Source organism: Apium graveolens, chromosome 1 (genome assembly GCF_009905375.1).
Source record: "Apium graveolens cultivar Ventura chromosome 1, ASM990537v1, whole genome shotgun sequence".
In the NCBI taxonomy this organism is placed as follows: domain Eukaryota; kingdom Viridiplantae; phylum Streptophyta; class Magnoliopsida; order Apiales; family Apiaceae; genus Apium; species Apium graveolens.
This window is the reverse complement of record NC_133647.1, coordinates 119,484,600-119,507,061: the sequence shown is the minus strand read 5'-3', so window position 1 is coordinate 119,507,061 and position 22,462 is coordinate 119,484,600. Positions and strand designations below refer to the sequence as shown.

The 22,462-nt window shown below is 32.4% G+C and overlaps 2 protein-coding genes across 5 annotated transcripts; one reads left to right on the top strand and one right to left on the bottom strand.

Moving 5' to 3' along the window:
* The first annotated feature begins 5,513 nt into the window (after positions 1-5,513).
* Positions 5,514-12,525, top strand: LOC141720564 (uncharacterized). 3 transcript variants are annotated; one of them, XM_074523061.1, is made up of 10 exons: positions 5,514-5,684; positions 6,176-7,714; positions 7,851-7,977; positions 8,078-8,151; positions 8,772-9,013; positions 9,792-9,878; positions 9,976-10,075; positions 11,644-11,845; positions 11,941-12,062; positions 12,275-12,525. In XM_074523061.1, exons 1-9 carry the CDS (start codon positions 5,631-5,633, stop codon positions 12,051-12,053), a joined length of 2,538 nt encoding a protein of 845 aa, XP_074379162.1. In that variant the 5' UTR covers positions 5,514-5,630; the 3' UTR covers positions 12,054-12,062; positions 12,275-12,525. The 3 variants fall into 3 exon arrangements, with proteins under 3 accessions (XP_074379162.1, XP_074379156.1, XP_074379161.1); XM_074523055.1 differs by having other exon boundaries at positions 12,225-12,525; XM_074523060.1 differs by having other exon boundaries at positions 12,175-12,525.
* Positions 12,526-13,530: 1,005 nt separating this feature from the next.
* Positions 13,531-15,779, bottom strand: LOC141666315 (SAGA-associated factor 11). Of its 2 annotated transcripts, none has more exons than XM_074472313.1 (4): positions 15,489-15,779; positions 15,022-15,103; positions 13,957-14,268; positions 13,531-13,831 (listed from the first exon to the last, which is right to left on the bottom strand). In XM_074472313.1, exons 2-4 carry the CDS (start codon positions 15,061-15,063, stop codon positions 13,649-13,651), a joined length of 537 nt encoding a protein of 178 aa, XP_074328414.1. In that variant the 5' UTR covers positions 15,064-15,103; positions 15,489-15,779; the 3' UTR covers positions 13,531-13,648. The 2 variants fall into 2 exon arrangements, with proteins under 2 accessions (XP_074328414.1, XP_074328410.1); XM_074472309.1 differs by having other exon boundaries at positions 15,022-15,112; positions 15,489-15,778.
* Between the last annotated feature and the right edge of the window lie 6,683 nt (positions 15,780-22,462).

Genomic DNA, 22,462 nt, shown 5'->3' with positions numbered 1-22,462 from the left:
CCCTAATTATATGTCCATTTTGATTTTCTAGGAGTAAAATCGACCAAATTTTGATTCAACATTAAAATTATCGTAATTATTTTTAAAATTTGAAAGTTACACTTTAAAATATACTAAATTTATTTTCCATGAAAATATTTCTTTATTAATTTTTTCAATTACATGATACGTGTAAATTTTAGTCAAAGTTTGGTTTAGTTGACCGGTCAAAAGTCAAAATAGACATGTATTTAGGGACGGAAAGAGTAAAGAAATAGCCTCGGCGTCGGGGAAAAAATATATTATTATAGAGATAGATATTATAGTTTTCTGAGAGTAAAAATACAATATTTTCATTATGTTGGAACCTTAACAAAAATATAATTTTATAGATGTTAATACTTAATCGACTATAAAAATTATTTGAAAAAGACAATAACACTAATTGAATATATAATTTTATTGATAATTTTATGTGTGTTTTAATAATAATAATTATTATTATTATTATGTTATAATTAAAAATTAATTTTTCGTTATTGGATACGAATTATGGTAGTCTTATATTAATTGGATTTATCCCGGATAGGTGGTGTACATTGTTTTATTTTAACCCGAGGCCAATTACTCCGATCAAATTTAACTAATTCTTTTAGTTTAGTTTTAATTGTTTTATGTCCTAATCGATAAGATAATTTTATTTTCGTCTGGATAAATAGTATATATGATTTTATTTTAGTTAGTCGAATTATTGATAATAATTTTGTGTTAGTTTGAATCAATTGTATAATAGAATTTTTTTATCTTACATGACTAATAAATATATAATTTTATTTATCCTAATTCAATTGTATAACTATTTTAGTATGATCAGTAGTATTATATTTAGTTTTAAATTGATTTTAGTCTCAAGTATAATATAAAACTAAATATGAATTTGAATTTATAATTGGTTGAAAAAGTTAACTTTAGTATAAATAATAGTGACACAGAGTTTGATATGAAATATAATTTAAATTATAAAAGAAGTACTTCAATATAAATTAGAATTTAAAGCTGGTAGAATAAGTTGACTTTAATATCAATAAAGAATAAGTTGATTTTAATATCAATAATAATAATATAGAGTTTGATATGAAATATAATTTAAATTGGTAGAAGAAATCGACTTCAAAATCAGTTAAAATTAAATTGACCGATAGACCGACTGACCATTTAGAATTAAAATAATTAATTAAACATAATTAAGTAATTTCAGCAATTACCGACCGATCGAATACCAATCTTGTAATATTTCGTCTATTATAATATAGTATAGACATGTGTTCAGATCAATTATCGATAAAACTTTCATTTTTCTCGTTTTTACTATAGATATATAAATGTATAGATTATAGAATAACATCATAACCATACCATGCACCACTGAAAAAGCAGGTTATGCACAACTTAAAAAAATCTATATCTTTTGATGATGTTATGATATCGTTGTGTCTGGGGTAGGTTCGATTGATGCGAAGCTGGGGTATATGAATTTTAAAGGTTTATAGAATAAAAAATTCAAAAGTTAATTTTGATAAAACAAAACTCTAAAATAAGAGTAATTAAGTAATTTTAGCAAGTACTGACCGACCGACTACCAAATTTTTAATGTTCGTCTATTATAATAAAGTATAGATTGACTTCAATATCAGTTAAAATTAAAATTGACTGATAGACCGACTGACCAATTAGAATTAAAATAATTAATTAAGGGTAATTAAGTAATTTCAGCAAGTACCGAACGACCGAATACCAAACTTTTAAGATTTCGTCTATTATAATATAATATAGACATGTGTTCGGATCAATTACCGACAAAAATTTCATTTTTTTCGTTTTTAATATAGATATATAATGTATAGATTATAGAATAACATCATAACTACGTTATGCACCACTGAAAAAGCAGGTTATTCACAACTTAAAAGAAGTCTATATCTGAAAAAATCGTCTCTGAATAAGTGGATTTGATTTGATGATGCTATGATATCGTTGTGTCTGGGGGATAGGTTCGATTGATACGAAGCTTGGGGGTATATAAATTTTAAAGGTTTATTGAATAGAAAATTCAAAAGTTAATTTTGATTAAACAAAACTCTAAAATAAGGGTAATTAAGTAATTTTAGCGAGTACCGACCGATCGATTATCAAACTTTTAATGTTTCGTCTATTATAATATAATATAGATATATCATTGGCATAAGGGAGTTAATATGGGGTGGTTTGGTTGTCAGTGGTACAACAATAATTTTGAAACGGTGGTATCAAGTAAATGGACACAAGTTCGATATTACAAACATTAACTTATTATAACCTATATAATATTTCTTTTATGTAATCAATTGGCTAAAATAGTTGATGTAGTGAAAAATAAAAAATAATTTATAAATCATTTCGTACAATGCAAGGGTATGAAGCTAGTTTCCATAATGTATTGTTTTAGTTATATTCTTTAATCTTTTGTATAACTCAAGTAAAAGAGTTAATTTGATATTATTTAGGGGTTGTTTGTTTCGAGAAGTGGTATGGGGTTGTAATCAGCAATCGGATTAAAGTGGTATGGGATTGATGTATCATTTATGATATCATGTGTTTAATTTAGTGTTAGAATAAATATTTTAGATTTAAAATATTTTTTAAGTTATTTAATTTTAACTAATTTAAATATTTTTAATTATTATTTAAATAAATTTTAGTTCATTAAATTATTTTTGTATTAAATATATATATTTGATTGCTCAAAATAAAGTTGAAATACTATAAATAAAATTGATTCCCCGTATTCCTTTCTTATACCCACCTCTCATCTTGGATATCAAAAACTCATATCTTGGGATATGAGGAATGTGTTTGAAGGAAGAAAATTATGAACCAAATATCATATATGGGGTTGCAATGAACAAAATACATACATGATGCCGGAACACCTCCAACCAACCGACCCCTTAGTTTGGTTCATGAACAAAAGATGTTTGTACTGAAATATCCATTTTTAGTCAAAATAATTAAAAATCCTAAAAACAATTATAATTATTCAAAATATCCATCAAATACACATATGGGGGAATCGCGGTCAACTTTTTATAAATCAACAAAACATACTTATATTGAATATGTGTATTCCATTTTATTTTTTATGGATGCGCATGTATAATATATGTATTTTATTTAAAAAATGGGATGATCATGTCAAGCATGCATATTTTTTGTATAAAAATAAAAATATGCACTCACATCCCCATATGTATATTTTATTAATTTTTTGGGCGCTTATCATATTTATGAGTGGTGTATTTTGATTATTTATCCGATAAATGATGTTAGTATGTAACTATCTTAAACACATGAGACATTCCTTTGTTAATTTAGTTTCAATCTTAGATTGTACTTACAAGTTTAGGAATGTATTATGTATTAATTTACCGGTTGACTTTTTTTTTTCCAGGTAAAACAACTCACTAATTAAAGCCATACCGGAAATGAAATTAGGTGATTCATATACTTGCGATAAGATATCCATCTACAATAATAATAATAATAATAATCAAAATCAAAATTCAACAAATATATTACAAAAAAATAAATCAAAATTTTTTTCATCAAAATATCATCGTTGGGTAGATCTGTCACCATAACGCATCTCTCACTTATAATGATGTAGTATGCAGTTTGTTTGAAAAAGACGATCTAACGATTTGGTGTAGCCGTGAAAATTATATATACCTGATTTGTCAGAACATATTCAAAAAATCAACCATAACTACAATACTATACGAAGTTTTATCAATGAATCATGATTAACACAATATAAATTTATGATCTCTGGACATAAAAATACATCAAAACTCTTAGAAAAACAAACAGAATCAAACTCTAACGAAGAGAAAAAATAAACTAGTCAAACAGGTTGAGAAAACCCAATTAGTGGGTAGAAAATAATCCTAATAAGGAAAGAGATTTATTAAACAAAAAGAGAATTGAGCGAAAGAAATGGGTTTATTATCAACCAAAAAGATCGGTGGTAGTCCCTATCGGATATTTATATTTAAATTTTCTTTATTTTCATATTTGATTTAATTGTTATCGTAAACGATTATTAGAAAACCGATGAAATTACCTCCTTAACAGCTTCTTTGGACAACTAGTCTTTTTTTTTCAAGCGTGGAAGCCCCCGAACTAAAAGTAGTTCGAGATACTGCTGGTCAACAAATTAATGTTACTTGTGAGGCAATTAACAATCTCTAATACAATATTTAGTAAAAAAAAACAAACTATAATATGATAAAATTTATGCAAAATTAGAACAATATTTTATTGCAGAGATTTGGCCAACAAAACTTGCATATGAGTTTGATATACATGTTATTTTATACCAATTCATATGTATACAATCACAAAATAAATTCGAAATAAATATTATATAAAGTTATTAATGAGTTTGTCCCTTGAATGAAAATTTTAACAAATTTTTAAAAAATATGATATAATTATGTTCTGATACCATATAATTTAGGATAACATATAAATTTATGTGAAACTATGAAGTGGTGCTCTGGTATGGGTGAAAAAAATATATCCATCATTTGGGGATAAATGTCCAAAATGCAAATAAAATACACACTGAGGACCTGAGTACGTATTTGGGGATGAGTGTACAATTTTTTAAAATTTTATGAAAAATACGTATGTGAATCTTTTTTGTTTTACTTGAATACGTAGGGAACACATATGGCACATGCACGTTCTTTACAAAATTTTAAAAAATTGAATGCGCATCTCCAAAATACATATTTCGTAGGTATTTTGGGTGAAATTTATCGCCGATGAATATTTTGTACAGTTGAAATTGGAAAATAACATATTTTGGACATTTTTTCAAGAATGACTGAATTTGCATATAGTTGTGTTTTCAACTAACTTTCCCCTGAAAAAAGTGAAATTACAAACATATCCCTACAATAACTAATTGTGTAACTGTCATTCAAATTTCTTATTCTTGAATATAGATAGATATAGATATACAAACTATTTTTTATTTAAAATATGATCTTAACCTTATACAAGACATATTCCAACACTCCAATAAACTATAACAAAAATTAAATTTTGTTCGCATATTTTAAATTGGGTATATTTATTTTATTTATTTTTAATATTTTTAGCGTAATAATAATATATATAATTATTTTAGAATAATTAATTTTGGGCTTGAATAATATTTTTAGATATCAAAATTAAGAACATATATTGATTGTTATTATATTGAGATTCAAAGTATTATAAATTCATTGATATTCTACTCTATTTAAAGAAATAAAATGCAACTACAGTGAAAAAAACTAAAAATGAAAAAAGAAAGTAGTTTCTAATAATCGAAAGATGTAGATGGTTTTTAGGATAAGCATAAAGAAGATTTACATGAGGTTTTTCCACTTAGCTTTGTTACTTGTATGAGTTACACCTTACAACTTACAATAGTGTGATATATACAATACAATATTATTTTACACACATAAAAACATCACACACCGAAAGCTCAAGAAGACTAAAATGAGACCATCTTCAATGGCGGTAGAGACATAGAAGTTATCAAAAACATTTTCATTAAAATGAAGAATCTTTTGCAAAATCATCACCAGCTTCTCGTTAATCAGAAAGTTGAAGTAATGTTCTTTTTTACTCATTACAATTCTTTTATTTCTTCCCTTTCTTTCTCGTGTGTCTTTAAATTTTGTATCTAATGTGAATCTTGTGATTGTGTCTGCAATCTTTAATTTCTGTGTGATTTGATCCTTTTCTTGAGAACCCTTGTTTTTTAATGCTGTGATTTAACATTTACCAGGTGGTTTTTTTTTTAAATATTATTTAAGGGTTTTCTTGAAAATCGTGATTGAATTTGACAGTGGTTTTGTAAAGTTTTAGTCTTTTTGTGTGTATATGTAAATGATTGTGATGGTTCTGTATTTGCATGTTGGTTGTACTGTGATTGAAGTTGATGAATTGGGGTTTTGAATGTGATTGTGATGGTTTTGTACATGCAGGACTTGATTTGATAAAAGTTGGGGTTTTGCGGTTTGTTTCATTTTAAAGTCCGGAACTCTGTTTTCTAGCTTGTTTGAGATTGTAATGTAAAGAGTTGTAAATGTATTTGCAGGTAAGGAATTTCGATGAAGGGCTACTAGGTTCGTGGCACTCCGGGACTGTGATTGCCTGTGAAAATGAATTTAGACGTATTAGGTATGATTATCTTTTAAGGGATGATGATAGTCGTGAATGTGTAATTGAATGTGTCAGAGCTCCAGCGGTAAAAGGCAGATCTCGATCTTATTGTCGTGGCTGGATACGCCCATTGCCACCAAAAAATGATCTTGAGGGATGGATTTTGCAATATGGACATTGTGTCGACGTGTTTCACAAAGATGCATGGTGGGAAGGCGTGGTTTTTGACCACGAAGATGGGTCTGCTGAGCGAATTATTTTCTTGCCAGACACGGATGTGGAGATAAAAGCACTTAAAAGTGATTTGAGAATCACTCAGGATTGGGATGTGGTTAATGAAAGTTGGAAACCACGGGAAGAGTGGAAATTCCTTAAATTAATCGAGAAAATTAAAGAAGAGAGACCGCTTATGGTGTCCATTAAGCAGATTTGGTATGATGTGCGCGCCAAAAATAATTTTCGTTATTTAAAAGACTGGACTTCTCCGCGTGATGATGTTTGGATGGAGATGGTGAGTGAGGTTGTTGCTGACAATTTTAAGTTATCTGTGGAAGAGTATTTATGGAAGTTGAACATTGAAATTAGAACAAATGGAAGTAAAAGAGAAGTATGCAACTTAAATCTTGAATCTTCTTCCTCGAAAAAAAAAAGATGTAAGAAAATTCAAACAATTGAATCGAGAGATAATTCAAATTATACAATTTCAGCACCGATTTATAAGGATGCAGAAGGGAATTTATTGTGTTCTCCTAGTAAGACATTGTGCACTCCAGCGAAGGCTCGAGGGACATTCAAATCACAAAGACCAACATATGCTAGGCAACCAACAAAGTATAGCAGTTCATCATTGTCAAGTGACATATCTGACAATAGTGAAATCAAAGTCCAAGGAGTCAAAAAACGTAAAAGAAAAATCAAGATTTCTTCTGTGGTTTCTGCTTCGAAGCTCAAATCAACAAATAAAAAGAATATAGCTGTTTCCAGGCCTGTCTTGCGATCACGAAGAAGAGTTCATCCTGTAATGGATCCATGTTTGTCCAACAGCAACCCTCAAACTGTGTTATCTTGGTTGATAGACAATAATATGTTGTTGAACATGTCTAAAGTCTATTATGGTGGAAGAGAAAATGACTGCAAATTGGCAGAAGGTCGAGTGACTCGTTATGGAATTATGTGCATCTGCTGCCAAGACACTTTTACTCTTAGTAGTTTTGAAGCTCATGCTGGTAGTAAAAGTAATCGGCCTTCAGCCAATATATATTTGGAGGATGGATCTGGAAGGTCTCTTTTAAAGTGCCAGATGCAATTAAAATGTGATATTGACGCCCGACTCTCTCCAGAAGATCCATGTCAGGTGAAGATTGATCAACATATTGCTAATGATGACATATGTACAGTCTGTCACCATGGGGGTAACATAATTATGTGTGATGGATGCCCATCATCATTCCATACAGTTTGTCTTGGTCTAGAGGTGCGTCTATTTCAAATTATAATGTCATCCTTTAATGGTAATTTTTCTTTTATTTGCTTGCGCTTGATATTGTCTTGACGAGTATATGTTCGCATGTATTTATTCCAAGAGTGTTTATTTTTGTTGTTCTATATAGAGTGTTCCATATGGTGACTGGTTCTGTCCATCCTGCTGCTGCAAGATTTGTGGAGGGGGTAAAACAAAAAGAGGCATGGATGATTTAAAAGATAGTGTTATTAAGTGCCATCAGTGCGAGCGTATATGTAAGTTACCTTGGATATAAGAATGTTGTACTAAAACTGTATTTATGTCATTGATGTGAACTTCTCTAAAAACTTTAAATGTTTTACATATCTGTTGCAGCTCACACTCGTTGCCTAGAATTACACAGCCTAATGCCCCAGGGAATCTGGTTCTGTGATACGAAATGTGAAAAGGTAGTTTTGACCAAGTTCTTCTTATTTGGTTAAGTTTAGGAATTAAAAGTGCACTCTCTTGTTTCTTTTGGTATAGTTACTTCAGATTTTTGTTGTTACTAATTAGATTTTTAGATTTTGTGTCGCAGTAACAACACAAATATCGTGATTTGATTGGTTCGGGTCTTTCACACAAGGGCCATTTTTTTGTCATGTTAACAATATTTTGACCAGAAGTTATAGTAATTGTTTTCTCCGGGACCAGCATCAATGGATAATAGACTTGTAGTCCAACAAAAATCACCATTAAATGTTTTGGCAAATATCGTGCTGGTGTTGGTAACAATAATTACATTTTAATATTCACAAATGAACATCCAAATTTTGGCGAACCATAAAGAGGATGATGTGTATCTACTTTCCATATCTCCTTCAATATTGATTGCTTACTATGTTTAGGTGGGTAAGTTGAAAGTTGCTCAATTTTTATAATCACAGAATTACAGATTTTACCAACTAATATGTTGTAATATCTTTGTTAAAATTTTGTTTTGTTGATTGTAAATAATAATCACATTGATCTCACTTATGTAACATTTTAGTTGCCTGGCTCATATATTATTTATCTTGCATCCAAGCAGATATATTTGGGCCTACAAAAACTGTTGTGCAAACCAGTTCCAGTTGGAACAGATAATTTAACTTGGACATTACTGAAACACCCAAAACTTGAAAGTTATCAAGATTCTTCTGAGATTGAAGAATCAACAGAAATATTCAGCAAGCTAAATGTTGCTGTCAGGGTGATGCACGAGTGTTTTCATCCTTTCAAGGAACTACGGACCGGGAACGATTTAGTTGAAGATGTAATTTTTAACAGAAGGTAGGACCAAGTTATTCAGAATCTATGTGGTGCTCAAGGATATGATATTGTCTACTAATAGTCGTTATCTATAAGCTTGTGCTAATTTTTTGCTAGAACCATATATTCTATTTGAGCAAAAGGATACACGAAAGTATTCTGTGGTAGCTGATTATTATGATATCATTTTAAGCTAATTTTTTAACCGACTAGCTCACTATCAATTTGTTAAAAATTATTATGTATTTATTTCTTCTGCCCCAATTCTTAAGCCACACATCAAAGATATTGTAAATGCAACTAAAAGTTGATCTCCTAAAGTAGGAGCATTTTTCCCACCGCTTCAAGGAATTATATCCCGATTACCTTTTGCTTCCCTTTTACAGACGTTTTCCTTTTGCACCGAGTGTCGGGCAACTATTTTTCATGTGAAATAGCACATTGGCTACACATCATATTTCTCGTTAAAATAGTAGATTTGTTTGTTTCTGTTCTATATCAGCTGAGTTTAAAATATGTTTATATTTCTAACTTGGATGCAATATCCGGACTCTCATGTCGAAGTGTCCAGTGGGTATTTCACCTGTATCCAATCGATGGAAAGTATCATTATCATGTACAGATGATCTTGAGCTTGTGACTTAAATGCTGTAAATCATAAACTTTAAAATGTTTGTATTGTATGCCTGTTTATTTTAGTTTCTGCATGCCTTGGCATATAATATATGTGTATTTACTTTATTTTTGTAGTCTATTCTACAACTAATAAGAGGTCTGACATTAATGAGCTATGTACCAGATCAGAGCAGCACCATTTAAATTATGAGGGGTTCTATACAATTCTTCTAGAAAAAAATGACGAACTAATTACAGTGGCTACTGTAAGGTTTGTTATATGCTTAAATGCCCTTGCTGAGTTCCATTGTCTTTTTTTGAAAAGTCAGTTATCATCATCTGAAAGCATTTCTTTCCCTCTCAATTAGGGTTCTTGGAGAAAAAGTTGCGGAAGTCCCTCTTGTTGCTACTCGTTTTCTTTACCGTCAACGTGGAATGTGCCGCACTTTAATGAATGAACTTGAGAAGGTAAGCCTCTCAGCGATGTGTTTTTCGTAACAATTTGTCAAGAAATTTTTTCCTGAAGGATTTTATCCGAGGAACTTTTACTAGTCAGTTGGCTGCATGAGAGTCCCGTTTGTTTGTGTTAGCCCTGTCTTTACTTTTTCTTTGTTGGCGTACAATCTAACTAAGATTTGGAGGAAATTGGGACGATTTGGAGGAAAAAAGAAAGTGCCTATGGTCGAAGTGGACCTGAAGGCTGGGGATTTGGCAGTATGTTGTAGTTTTACTTAATTGCACTTTTCACTATGTGCCTGGGCTGTCCAGATGGGTTTGGGACTGTTAAGAAATATTCCTAGGAGCCTAACTATAAATCGTTTCTTCAGGTTCAGTGAAGTAGTTGAATCAATAAGCGGTCCTGGCTCAGAAAGGATGCAGTGTTTGTCAGTTGTTAAGATCACATAGCTACTGTGCGGATAAAAATCTAAAGAATGACATGAAAATGACGTACTTATCATGTTTTCATTGAGTTTTAACCAAAATACCAAAACTCGGGTTTAGAGGCCATGTCTTACCATTTTGGTTACCAAATACAGAAATGTGTATCATGAATAGGTTATCTCCATAGGCGGCAATTTCAAAACAAGTGCTGAAGAGTATTGAATCTCCAACAATACGCACCAACATATGTATTACTCTCCCTTCTCTTTTCTTTCTTGTCAGCGCCATGACTTTCAATTCTTTCTCAACACCACCAAGACAGCAAATTAAATACACACGTAGTTTGATAGATGAATAGAGATTATGATACACTTAGTTATGAGCAATGGGCTTTTTTTCCCAAGTGGGTATTTGGTTTTGTTTAGAAGGGATACATATTTTATGCAAGAGTATCTAGCAGATGCAGCATATTTGAAATGTGTACACTAGATACCCGATCAAGAAATGCGTATTTGAATCGATAAAGATGCTTGCAGCTTTCGTATTTGGTATTTCCTTTATCACTTTTTGAAAATACGTTAAACATGGCCTTCAGCCTATTTATTCTTATATTTCAGATATGTATGAACTGTTAAAAGTTACAAGTTAAACTATTTGTTTAGCCCCTCTAGATAGGAATAAATAGTGTTATCCTGGAATAACAAAATTATTCTGCAATAATCATTTATATTCTTTTAGCTATTTAATTGTCATTGATATTGTTTCTAAAGGTATTATGTTAATAATTGCAATGAAGGTTAAATACTTGCTATTGTGGCACACCACCTTAAAATACAAAGGACTAGGGCAACTTGCCGAAAATGTGAGCAAGACCAAAGGGAAGAGGCTGAGAGAGGGTTTTGGGAAAGAGAAATAGGAGGGGGGGGGGGAAGAATTAGGAAGAGAGAGATAAGCGGAAGAGATAGAGTCATATGTATATATCGTGGGAAGGGTGGGGGGAGGGGCAATGATTCAAACACTATGTACTGTATTTTGAACTCTATTTAGTTCTATAAAAGGCGTATTCTAAAACTGATATAAATATCAGCTAATGTTCTCAGGGGAAATTAACATATAACTGATTCTTTCTTCTTCTTGTTCATTCTTGTTTACAGGTTCTCGTGCAATTAGGAGTTCAGAGGGTGGTTTTGCCTGCTGCATCAAGTGCACTAGACACGTGGATTTCTTCATTTGGATTCTCTGTGATGACCGAATTGGATAGACAAATATTTATCAGTTGCAATTTCCTTGGTTTCGTAAGCACTACCATGTGCCAAAAAACATTGTTGCATAATAGTAGCATATCAGTTCCAGTTAGTATGTTCTCTACCCCGGCGACACTTTGTATTCATAAAAGTAAACACATGTAAATATAAAATAGATTAATGTTTTCTGGTTTTGCATTTATGCAGAAAACAGACAACAAATATGTGATGATAGAACTGGAAATAATGATACGAATTCACTTGGACCTGGGAGCACTTCTGGTTCAGAGGTATCTCAAAGAAATGCAGTCATTGAATGAGATTTGTAGGTAATTGCCACCTATCTTTTATATTTATCAGAAGTATTGAATTTGTGAATAAGGTGTATGAGTGAAGCTATATAAGAAGAAGTATCAAATTTTGTTTACTCTCGATTTGCAGCTTTCTTACATAGTTCTGCTTGCCTTAATAATTAATATGATGATCTATAGAATGCTTGATGCAATAGCAGCAGTTGAAGTCGCATGGTGTTATTGCACAGGTCTGTTGTTGTAATGAAATCAGTTGAAGAGCTGAAAAAGGCTAGGATAAGCAGCAGATATATTATAGGTATGTAGCTGGTGCATAATGTATATGTATGGTTCTCAATTTGCTACTCTCCGTATTAGTTTAGTTTTTTTCTGAGGCAATGAAATTGGGGAGAGTGAAGCAAAGCTAAAGTTGTAAATTCATGTATTATTAGTAAATTTTGGATTTGGTCTACAGCACAGTGGGCATTGTAAAAGATGTATTTGTATGTTATATTTACTTATATCCTTTTTCTTCTGCATTACAAATTCATCTGGATTATGTATTAAGCCTTTGTTTGTGTTTCTGTAGCAAATATAATGAAAATATGTTTAATTTTGACAAAATTCAAACATAAACCTATGAGATATAATATTTGAAATTATAAATATTATAATCAGAGTTTGAGATCTTGTGTATGAACTCACACTCATCTTTCAGAACAAGTCATGAGCCTTAAAATTGCTTTCTTTCAGCTTCTTCCATCATCAAATTTTCGAATGTGAATATAGTTTGTAAATTTGGCCCTGCATATCTTGCTTGCTTCAACTGAATTAAGATCACAATTATTATTAATGATATTTGGAGCATTTCGTATCTTGAAGCTAAAGCTACAATCTTCAACAAGAACCGATATCATGTTTGCCTGGTCTGCTTGTGTTCCATCACTCGGAATCTTGGGATATTACTTCAAGTTCTGCTATTTTTTGGTGATTGTTAGCTTTTTCATTGTCATGGTTAAAGTTGTCTAGGAGTAAACATAGTCATAAGGTTCTAAATACAAAGCTTCTGTATTCAAAATACCAATTCTAATTTGAAATAAGTGCTACTCTAAATTTCTGCAATTTGTTTTCACGTTACAGTCATCTTCCAAGTGTATTCTATTGTATGCCCTGAGCATAATGAGTAGAGTTATTATACTATTTCGAAGAAGTTAGATTTTTACTTGAAATCAGGCACTCGGACTCCATATTTCCTGGATACACTGATAAAATAAAATGCACAAGTAGGAAATAACATAACACTTAAAAGAAGGTTGTTGCTTCAGGTACATCTTCCCTTAATATCTGCTTTGTGTTACTAATATATTTGGTTACAAAACATTATTCAAAGTGGCTGGGCTTTTGAAATATAATTGACTGAAAAAGATTATCTACAAATTTGTCGAAAAGTCAGATTCATCAGATATTTGTGCATTTAGAGTTACTTGTGTGATGGTGTTCCCGGATATCAAAATCAAGAACAACACATGTATTTTTATTTTATTTTCTCGAAAAAAGTGCCACAAAAGATATAAATGATGCTATGGAGCAAGACTTCGGCTTGCTATTCTCCATAGCTTTTTTTATCATGGCCCTTCTGCCATGCCATTAGATAACTCATTACCTCCAACACCAGGACTTCCATTTGATAATCTGTTTATGCTGGCGGTATTCGAATATGAGGAGCTAGTGGAACCTTGATTGCTTCTTATGTGACGATTCTGAGCAGCTGTGGTACTTCTTGTGGACTTGGGGCGAGCTTTTCTTCCCTGTACTCAAGTGAAAAATGCAACATCGATATCGTAAGCTAAACATTGAAAAAAACTTATTTCATATAAAAAAATTTCGTCAATACAGAAATTCAAGTCACAAAGAGAGAACATTAATGGATCACCTTCCCCATGCACTTCTCCAGATGAGGTGCAAACCTCCCGGCCATAATTGACCGACCACAATTCATACAATCAAATATTTCACTTGCAACAGGAGGATGGGTTTGTCCAAAAATGTCAACCACATACTTGCTGTTTGCTTCATAACTATTATTGGGATCAGTTGCTTTTGCCCGCGCTTCTGCTGACAACCTCAGTTCCTCTTCCTCTTCATCTAAATTACGGTCAAGTCTTAACCTTGCTATCCGGTGACTCTCAGATGCAACATCAACAATAACAGAGTCCAGAAGTTCCTCAAAAAACGTAGATGCAAGCTGCACAGACAGCTCACAATTATAAAAATAGAAGAAATATAATGGTATTAGCAAAAAAAACACTAGGTGAAGTATGGCATGCAATAAAGACCTTTAAAAGTTGGTGATTCCCAACCAGTTGTATTAGAAACATAGACAGGGGTACCATTTCAAAACTAGACTGGTCACAATAAACCTGATCAACACCATACCCCATACTTTTTACAACAACTACAGAAATCACTTTCGTCATAAATATTTCACTTAACTAATACAGAGAGAAAATGCAGCACATTTAGGTGAAGCGCCTCTAGATTTAAATGCTCCATCAATTTTTATCTAGAGACTATAAAGATGATTTACGAAGTTAATACAATAACCTAGTCCCAATAGTACATTGGTTAGTTTGGGAATGACAAAGACATTTTTAATATGTGAGCATCCAATATATATTAGATATCAATACTTGTATCCAGACGTAGAGAACACATATAATATATTACTAGCAAACTAAATCTACAGTCATGAAAAGTTAATAAACATGAATCAACTACACAGTTAACAGTACTGTCGGCTGATTCTACTTTGAAGTTTTCAACAATGCTGGGATCCAGAGTTCCATTCTCCAATAACATCAAGCAAAATAAACATCATAACTATATATTAGTTGAGGAAAAAAGTGTGCAATTAAAAACACTTAAATTATTGTCTCAAATTATATGTCAAGTATCCAACAAGTATGCAACAACCACTAATGCCTACATATAGGTATACCTGCGGATTAGAAGACACATTATCCTGGTTGAGCGCGGACATGATTATAATAAATTGATCTTTTAAAGCCTTAATCCGCAGACTGAAAGCTCTACAACAGAAGCTAAATGTCAGTAACCCAAAACGAAGGCAAAAAGTAGAACCTCGATAAATGAATATTTTCCGACAGTGTATGATTAATCTGGATAAATGAATAAAGGTTGTCCGATCCCAATAATAAGCCAAGTGTAAAAAGAAGCGTGAGAAGACAGCAGAATGTAGTGTGAATATATATAGGATTTATAAATGAATAATACAACAATGCGTATCGAAAGTAGATCAAAATTGAGCAATCGCCCAATAACAGTTCTCTAATAAATCAATAAATATATGTAGATATCAATTTACCAATCAAACACCGTTAAGTATGACTACGCAAATCTAATTTAATGATGATAAGACTACAACTTTAATTAAAAAAAACTTACCCCGTTCAATTAAATGATTAGAGAACGGCAAGTGAGAATGAATATATGGAATTGCAGAAGAGGGGGGGGGGCGATGATGATGATAAAACAATTGCCTGCTATGAACCGGAATTTCGGTCCAGCTCCGGGACACTCGACTCGATATGAATTTCGATTAAATTAGCAGACCTGTTCCCAAAAACAATTATTTAACTGGATCCGTAGCCCGTGCAATCCAAGCAAGCGCATGCTTTATTTTACATCAATTGATGTTATTTTAATTATAATTGTGAGTAATATATTCATGATATTCTGTTGGATGGATCGATCAAAATATCTCCTTTATAAATCAGTGATGAAATTAACATGTTTTGTTTTAAAATAAGTTATACGTGCGGCAGTAAATCGAAATGTACGACTAAAATATAATACAAATAAAAGCACACATTTTTCATGAAAATAATTATAACTCATATGAACGATAACGACAACCGAATAAAATATTCGAAAGTTATTTAAAGAGTTATTAGAGTTGTTTATAGGGTACATTTATTCATACAATGAATATTAAGTCATTCTTACTTTTCTTAGCAGAAAATGTAATAATTAAATATGACTACCGACATATTGAATATAATATTTGCACAATTGATAATATGAATATATTCAATATACTTCATTTTCTATTTCTATCATAAATGTATTAATAATTAGCTCAGTAATCCAGGATTATAGAAATTGAAATTGGAAATTCAATTACCGGAATGTTAAATCGGAATAAACCAAACATATATTATATTATTTTAAAAATATATGTGTATAATAATAATAATTGAGATATGTAAAATTGTCATTTTGTCATTTATACAGCCATACCAAGTTGTAACAGTGTTTTGTGTGCATTATTCACTAAAATAATAAGAGTCATAATAATCTTTATGCATCTTTATTCATTTTCCTGGCCTTCTTCCCTTATCTTAATAGTTTTCATTCGGCGGACGTCTCGTTTCTTCATTTAAAATTGCAGCTCTTCGTCAACTCTAGGCTGAGTATATTTGTGACGTCCTCAAACTCGGAGTTAGGAATGAGGATCCACTCCTCTAATATACTATAATTTTATTATAGCAGCAGAAATAAATTTAAACCCCGAAAACTACAAGGATCTAAACAGGATAGAGTTTGAGACAAGATCACAACTAACAACCAGAAATATTATTATTATTTAAACCCTTTTATTAATTAACCAAGATACAATTCCGACTTGGAATCGCCAGTTAACCCAAAAGTATCTGAACCATCTAGTACATTTTCCCACCAATTAACATCGCTTTCTCACACTACATCTACTTGGTCTGGCCCCTGGAATCTGACGGTACTGAAAGGACCGCGAAGAACACTCTAACGAGTGGTGCGCCTAAGTCTGGCCACCTTCTTGCTTAAATGTCAAGGTTAGATCAACACAAATAAATGAGCTAAACGGCTCAGCAAGTAACTAATAAACAATTCTAATATTAAAACAATAACGACATTCTAATTCTTAATAAACTAGGTGGCAGTATTTTAACAGTTTCTAGGAAATGGATACAAAAGAGGTTTTTTAAGGCTTTCAAGATTCAAGCTTTGTATATCAACATTTCTCAAGATCAAATGATAAGATTCTCAGATAGATTCCCACAACTATAAGAAGTTCGATTCAAGCTTTATATTTATCAATAATTCAATATAGAGTGACAGGGTTCTGAAGTAGACTCTCATAACTTTAAGAAGTTCAATTCAAACTTGTGTATTAAATATTCAAATGGAATGACAGGGTTCACAGAATAGATTCTCATAACTTTAAGGAGTTCAATCAATATCATTTAGTTTCAAATCAAAATGCAATGAATAATGCTTATCGCATAATAAAAATCTTTTGCTTTCATTTTTAACAAAATAGAACCCTTGATTGGATTATACATCTTTTATTTATAATACGGGTGATCAGCCCGTACTGACCTTCATCCGGTCTTATTGGTACCTATGGCACTATTTCAGCCTATAATGCTGGACTAGCCCCGCTAGCATCTTACGTGACTGGACTAGCCCCGCTAGTCTCTTACGGGTCTCTATCCAATCCTTTAGGAATTCATTGAAAACCTTTATATTAAAAATATAGAAGTTTAAACAATTTTTTTAATTACCGGCCTTTGAAATCATTCTGACTCTTTCAAGTCGAAAATCATTCTTAGATTCAATTCAAGAATTCAAGTGAATGAGCAGGTAAAAGAGCGTAAGTTGGGAAATGATCAAGTATCAAACATAAGTATTCACAAGGCTCTTAGATAAGGTGGTTTCAAGGAACGAAACGTCAACAAGGTTCAAGTTCACTATAACATTAATCTAGGTTAACAAGATATCAAATGAGAAATTTCATCGAATTTCACAGGTTCATAGGTTCGTATGGACAATAAGATATTAACAAGAGCAGGCATACATACTTAAAATGAAACGGACTAGTAATAAGTTTTATTATCAAGGTGCAACAACAATGTCAACAAGACCATTTACTCTATTCATGCATGGTATACACAATTCTCTTTGATCAAATCACAAGTCCAAAGAGAGGGCAGAGTTACTTACCTCATAAAGTTTTCCTTTTTTCACAGGGTCTGAGCTACTGCCACCTAATACCTCTTTTCCTTTCCTAGTTCGAATGCCTTCGCTTTACAAATATACATTACAAAACAAACCCAAATTATAAATCTTATTACTTCCCGACGTTTCTCAGAACGTCTAACTTTCTAACCCAATCGTATTATCTCAATATAACTGAATCTCATAGAACATGCATGACATAACTATTCTTATACCCTTTTTACCTTCAAGCAATCATTTACTTTACACATAACATGTAATCACGATATCACGTTCATATATTATCATATATGTTAGGTAATGTTAGGAATATGTTGTGAACTTGATGATAAATTAAACAAAACACCTTAGTAGATTTAACTTAGTGAATTTTGTAGCACTCAACGGATAATCAAATATAGTCCCGATGGATGATTTAATGTAGCCCCGACGGATGACAATTTGACATCCACTAGGTGAGTAACTTATGAAACAAATAAGTATTGTAGCACATTTCTGCAAACAACTTTGTGTATATTCTGTAGGAGTATATGAGTCATGTTGACTACTAGTGGATATGCAGAATAGGTTGATTAATTGTAAATATGAGATGTCTTGTAATTCTGTATAAGTAAAATGGAGTCAAGTGACAAATAGCTACCCCAGGAATGATCAACAAAGCTACCCGACGGATGATCAACAAAGCTTCCCGACGGATGACAAACATGTACCCGACGGATGATCAAATTCAAATATCTGTTGACAGTGACAATACAGTCACATGTGTTGGGTGTTTGCAAAAGGAATGTGGCAGCCTGTTAAGCAGGAATTTGAGAACAAAAAAGCATTACCATTTCCATGCAATTGTGAAGATATTCAAAGATGCTGGAATAGAGTAGTGAAGCAACATGGAGTTAGACTAGATATGTTTGTTTTATTATCTTGTCTTATTGTCATGTAAACTTGGTGATATATAAACCAAGTGTAGCTAGTAGAACATTTAACTAAGCAAACACATTTTAAAGAGAGATAAAAAAAGCTATACTTGTCAAGAATTTCTCTGTAGTTTGTTTGTTCTATTTGTAAAGCAGCTGTGAGCCATTCTAAGCTACACAGAGTTCTCAAACTGATATATATATATATATATATATATATATATATAACTGATGGATACATTCAAATCCACCAGAAAGTTTTAAAAACTTGTGTTTGTATTACTTTGTGTTTTGATTTATATAATCCTTTCATTCCGCACTCTGTAAATCAAACACTTATATATATTCAGTTAGAAATTTTTTTAAAATCTTGAAAAAGTAGCCAGAATTACATTCAACCCCCCCCCTTCTGTAATTCTTGTTGTATTGTTAAGGAATAACAATTGGTATCAGAGCAAGCTCTTGAAGTACAAAGAGTGTAAAGATCACAACAAACAGCAAGATCAACAAGAAGGATGTTAGAGTCAAAATTCCATTTCTGGATAAAGATAATTATCACCACGGGAAGGTGAAAATGCACCTACATCTTCTTTCCCAAGACGAGGCCTATGTGGATTGCATAGAGAGAGGTCCTCATATACCAATAAGAGCTGCAACTGGCAATGAACCATCTGTTCCCAAATCTAGGCATGAATGGTCAGATCCTGATATTGAGCAAGTCAGGAAAGATAAGAAGGCCATGAACATTTTGTTCAGTGGACTTGATGGTGATATGTCTGATAACATCATTAACTGTAAAACAACCAAAGAGGTTTGGGACACAATCCAGATTATTTGTGATGGTACTGAGCAAGTAAGGGAGAACAAGATGCAGCTACCGATTCAGCAATATGAGCATTTTCACTATGAAGAAAGTGAGTCTCTCACTGATATTTTTAGTAAATTTCAAAAGCTACTAAATGTTTTGAAGTTGCATGGAAGAGTCTATCAAATAAAAGACTCTAACCTCAAGTTCCTTAGATCTCTTCCAAAAGAGTGGAAGCCAATGACAGTTTCATTGAAAAATTCTCAGGATTACAAGGAGTTCACCTTGGAGAGACTGTATGGCATCATAAAAACTTATGAGCTTGAATTTGAGCTAGATGAGAGGATGGAGAAAGGAAGGAAGAAAGGAGGGTCCATAGCACTGGTTGCTGAGTTAGAGAAAGAGAAAGAGATGAAGGTATAAGCTGTTGAGTATACATCAATGGTCTGTGAAAGCAAGGGTAAAGAGCTGGTAGCTGAAAATGAAGATCAATTGAGTCAAGATGACATGGATGATATTGATGAGCATTTAGTATTCCTATACAGAAGATTTGCCAAGCTCAAGTTCAAAAAGAATTTTGGAGCAGCCAAGCCAAGTAGAAACATGGTGGATAAATCCAAATTCAAATGTTTCAATGTGGCTTGGCAGGGCATTTTGCCAATGAGTGTAGAAAGTTAGATTCTAGCAAGAAGAAGTTTGAGCCTGTTGATTATAAACAAAAGTAATTTGAGTTGCTCAAGCAAAAGGAAAGGGCTTTCATTACACAAGAAAATGACAGGGCAACTGATGGATTAGATGAAGATGAAGAAACAAGCTATGTCAACCTAGCCCTGATGGCCAAGTCTGATGAAACGGAAACAAGTTCTTCAAGTAATCAGGTAATCACCACTAATCTAGCACATTTATCTAAAGCTGAGTGTAATGATGCAATCAATGACATGTCCACAGAATTATATTACTGGCATGTTACACTTAAGTCCCTCACTAAGGAAAATGCTAAAATTAAAGAAAACAATTTATTTTAAGTGAGAGGAATAATATGCTAGAATCTCAGTTTATTGAATTTGAAAAATTGAGAATTGAGTGTAAGATTGCTAAGGATAAATTAACCGAGTCCTTGAAGAAAGAAGAGATTTTAAAGAAGCAGCTTGAACGAGGACATGAAGTGATTAAGGCATGGAAATTATCCATCGATGTCCATGCTCAAATCACTAAAGTTCAAGGTATTGAGTCCTTTTGTGATGCAGCCTGGAAGAAGAGTAAGGAGAAGTTGGAATCCAATTTGGTTGAAGGATTGTTGACAAATGTGGACTCGACGGATGATGAAAATCATCCGTCGGATAATCAAAAGGATTATCCGTCGAGTGACAAAGAGCCACATTCGTCGGCTGTGAGTAAACCTGTGAGCAAAGCTAAGCTAGCCAAGTTAAATGAGAAATATGGCTCAGTCTCTGTAATAACCCCAATTTTTGGGAAATTTTTGAAACCCTTATGAATAGTGTTTTTGCTGAATGAGAAAACTTTTCATGCCACACTATGTAGGGGTTCTGATATGGATATTCTGAGATTTTATTAGTACTTTATATGGGATATAAGTGTATGTAAAGATCGTCAGAATCCAAATCCGAACACTTTGATTTTTCCCGGAAATACACTAGATACGGAAAGATTTGAGAAAAAGGTAACAGGATAAAAAGGATTTAAATTAAAGGATTATATGAGAGGATCATAAAAGGAATATAATATATTGAGAAAGGTTAAGGGAACCTAAGTAATAAGATCCCGGGTATGATCCTTCAAACGATAAACGAAAACGAAAGTTAAGCGAACCGTATAACAGATCAGCGGTCATTAGGCAAACAATTAGGAAGTTAATCAAAGGGATTAGAGAGGATGATGTCACCCAACCAATGAGAAGAGGACAAGGAGGGGAGGATGACATCATGAGGATGACACAAGCATGACATGGGAAGGAAGGAGATGTGGTGACTTTTTAACCACACAAAATCAAGGGCAACTAGGTAATTTACTAAAACAAACACAAAAATCAAACCAACCAAGCCAAGCAAATCATTTTTCATCAAAATCAAAAAGAAACCAAGGCATTGTTCTTCATGCTCTCGGCCAAAACAGAACCAGAACACTAAAACTGCTGTATCTCCTTCATTTCTCACTCAAATATTGTGTTCTATAGCTTATTGGAAAGGTATTGAGATGGCCTACAACTCTTGTTCACAAGTCTCGTCCAAATAATCATGGTAAGACCCTCATTTTTACAGTTCTTTAAATCGGACTTTTAGAAACTTCAAAGCCTAACTTGGTGTTCTTGATTTTTTTGGAAAGATCAAGCTTGTAGGAGGCTCCCTAAGGCTTCCTAGCAACTTAACACCTCCCAAGGAAGGTATAAACTTCAAACCCTAGCCTTTACTTTATTTGTTAGTAAGTTTAATGGTTGGTGTTGTGAAATGAGAAGCATGGATTGTGATTATTAGTAGTTTGGTTTGATTTGGAAGTGTTTTGGTAATTGAAGCTTGATTATAGTTCATAGGTCTTGATTGTGGTTGTTTGAGTTGAAAACCTTGGAGATTATGGACTGATGTGGTATGGTTTAGGTGAAGTTTTGTTGTATTGATGGTTATGAG

Bases quoted from the DNA above. Each gene is read 5' to 3' on its own strand.
- LOC141666315 (XM_074472313.1), bottom strand. From the start codon at position 15,063: ATGTCCGCGCTCAACCAGGATAATGTGTCTTCTAATCCGCAG. The intron at 14,269-15,021 runs GTATACCTATAT...CTGTCTGTGCAG, and splicing joins ATGTGTCTTCTAATCCGCAG to CTTGCATCTACGTTTTTTGA. The intron at 13,832-13,956 runs GTGATCCATTAA...ACTTGAGTACAG, and splicing joins TGGAGAAGTGCATGGGGAAG to GGAAGAAAAGCTCGCCCCAA.
- LOC141720564 (XM_074523061.1), top strand. From the start codon at position 5,631: ATGAAGAATCTTTTGCAAAATCATCACCAGCTTCTCGTTAATCAGAAA. The intron at 10,076-11,643 runs GTAAGCCTCTCA...TCTTGTTTACAG, and splicing joins TAATGAATGAACTTGAGAAG to GTTCTCGTGCAATTAGGAGT. The intron at 11,846-11,940 runs GTATGTTCTCTA...GCATTTATGCAG, and splicing joins TAGCATATCAGTTCCAGTTA to AAAACAGACAACAAATATGT.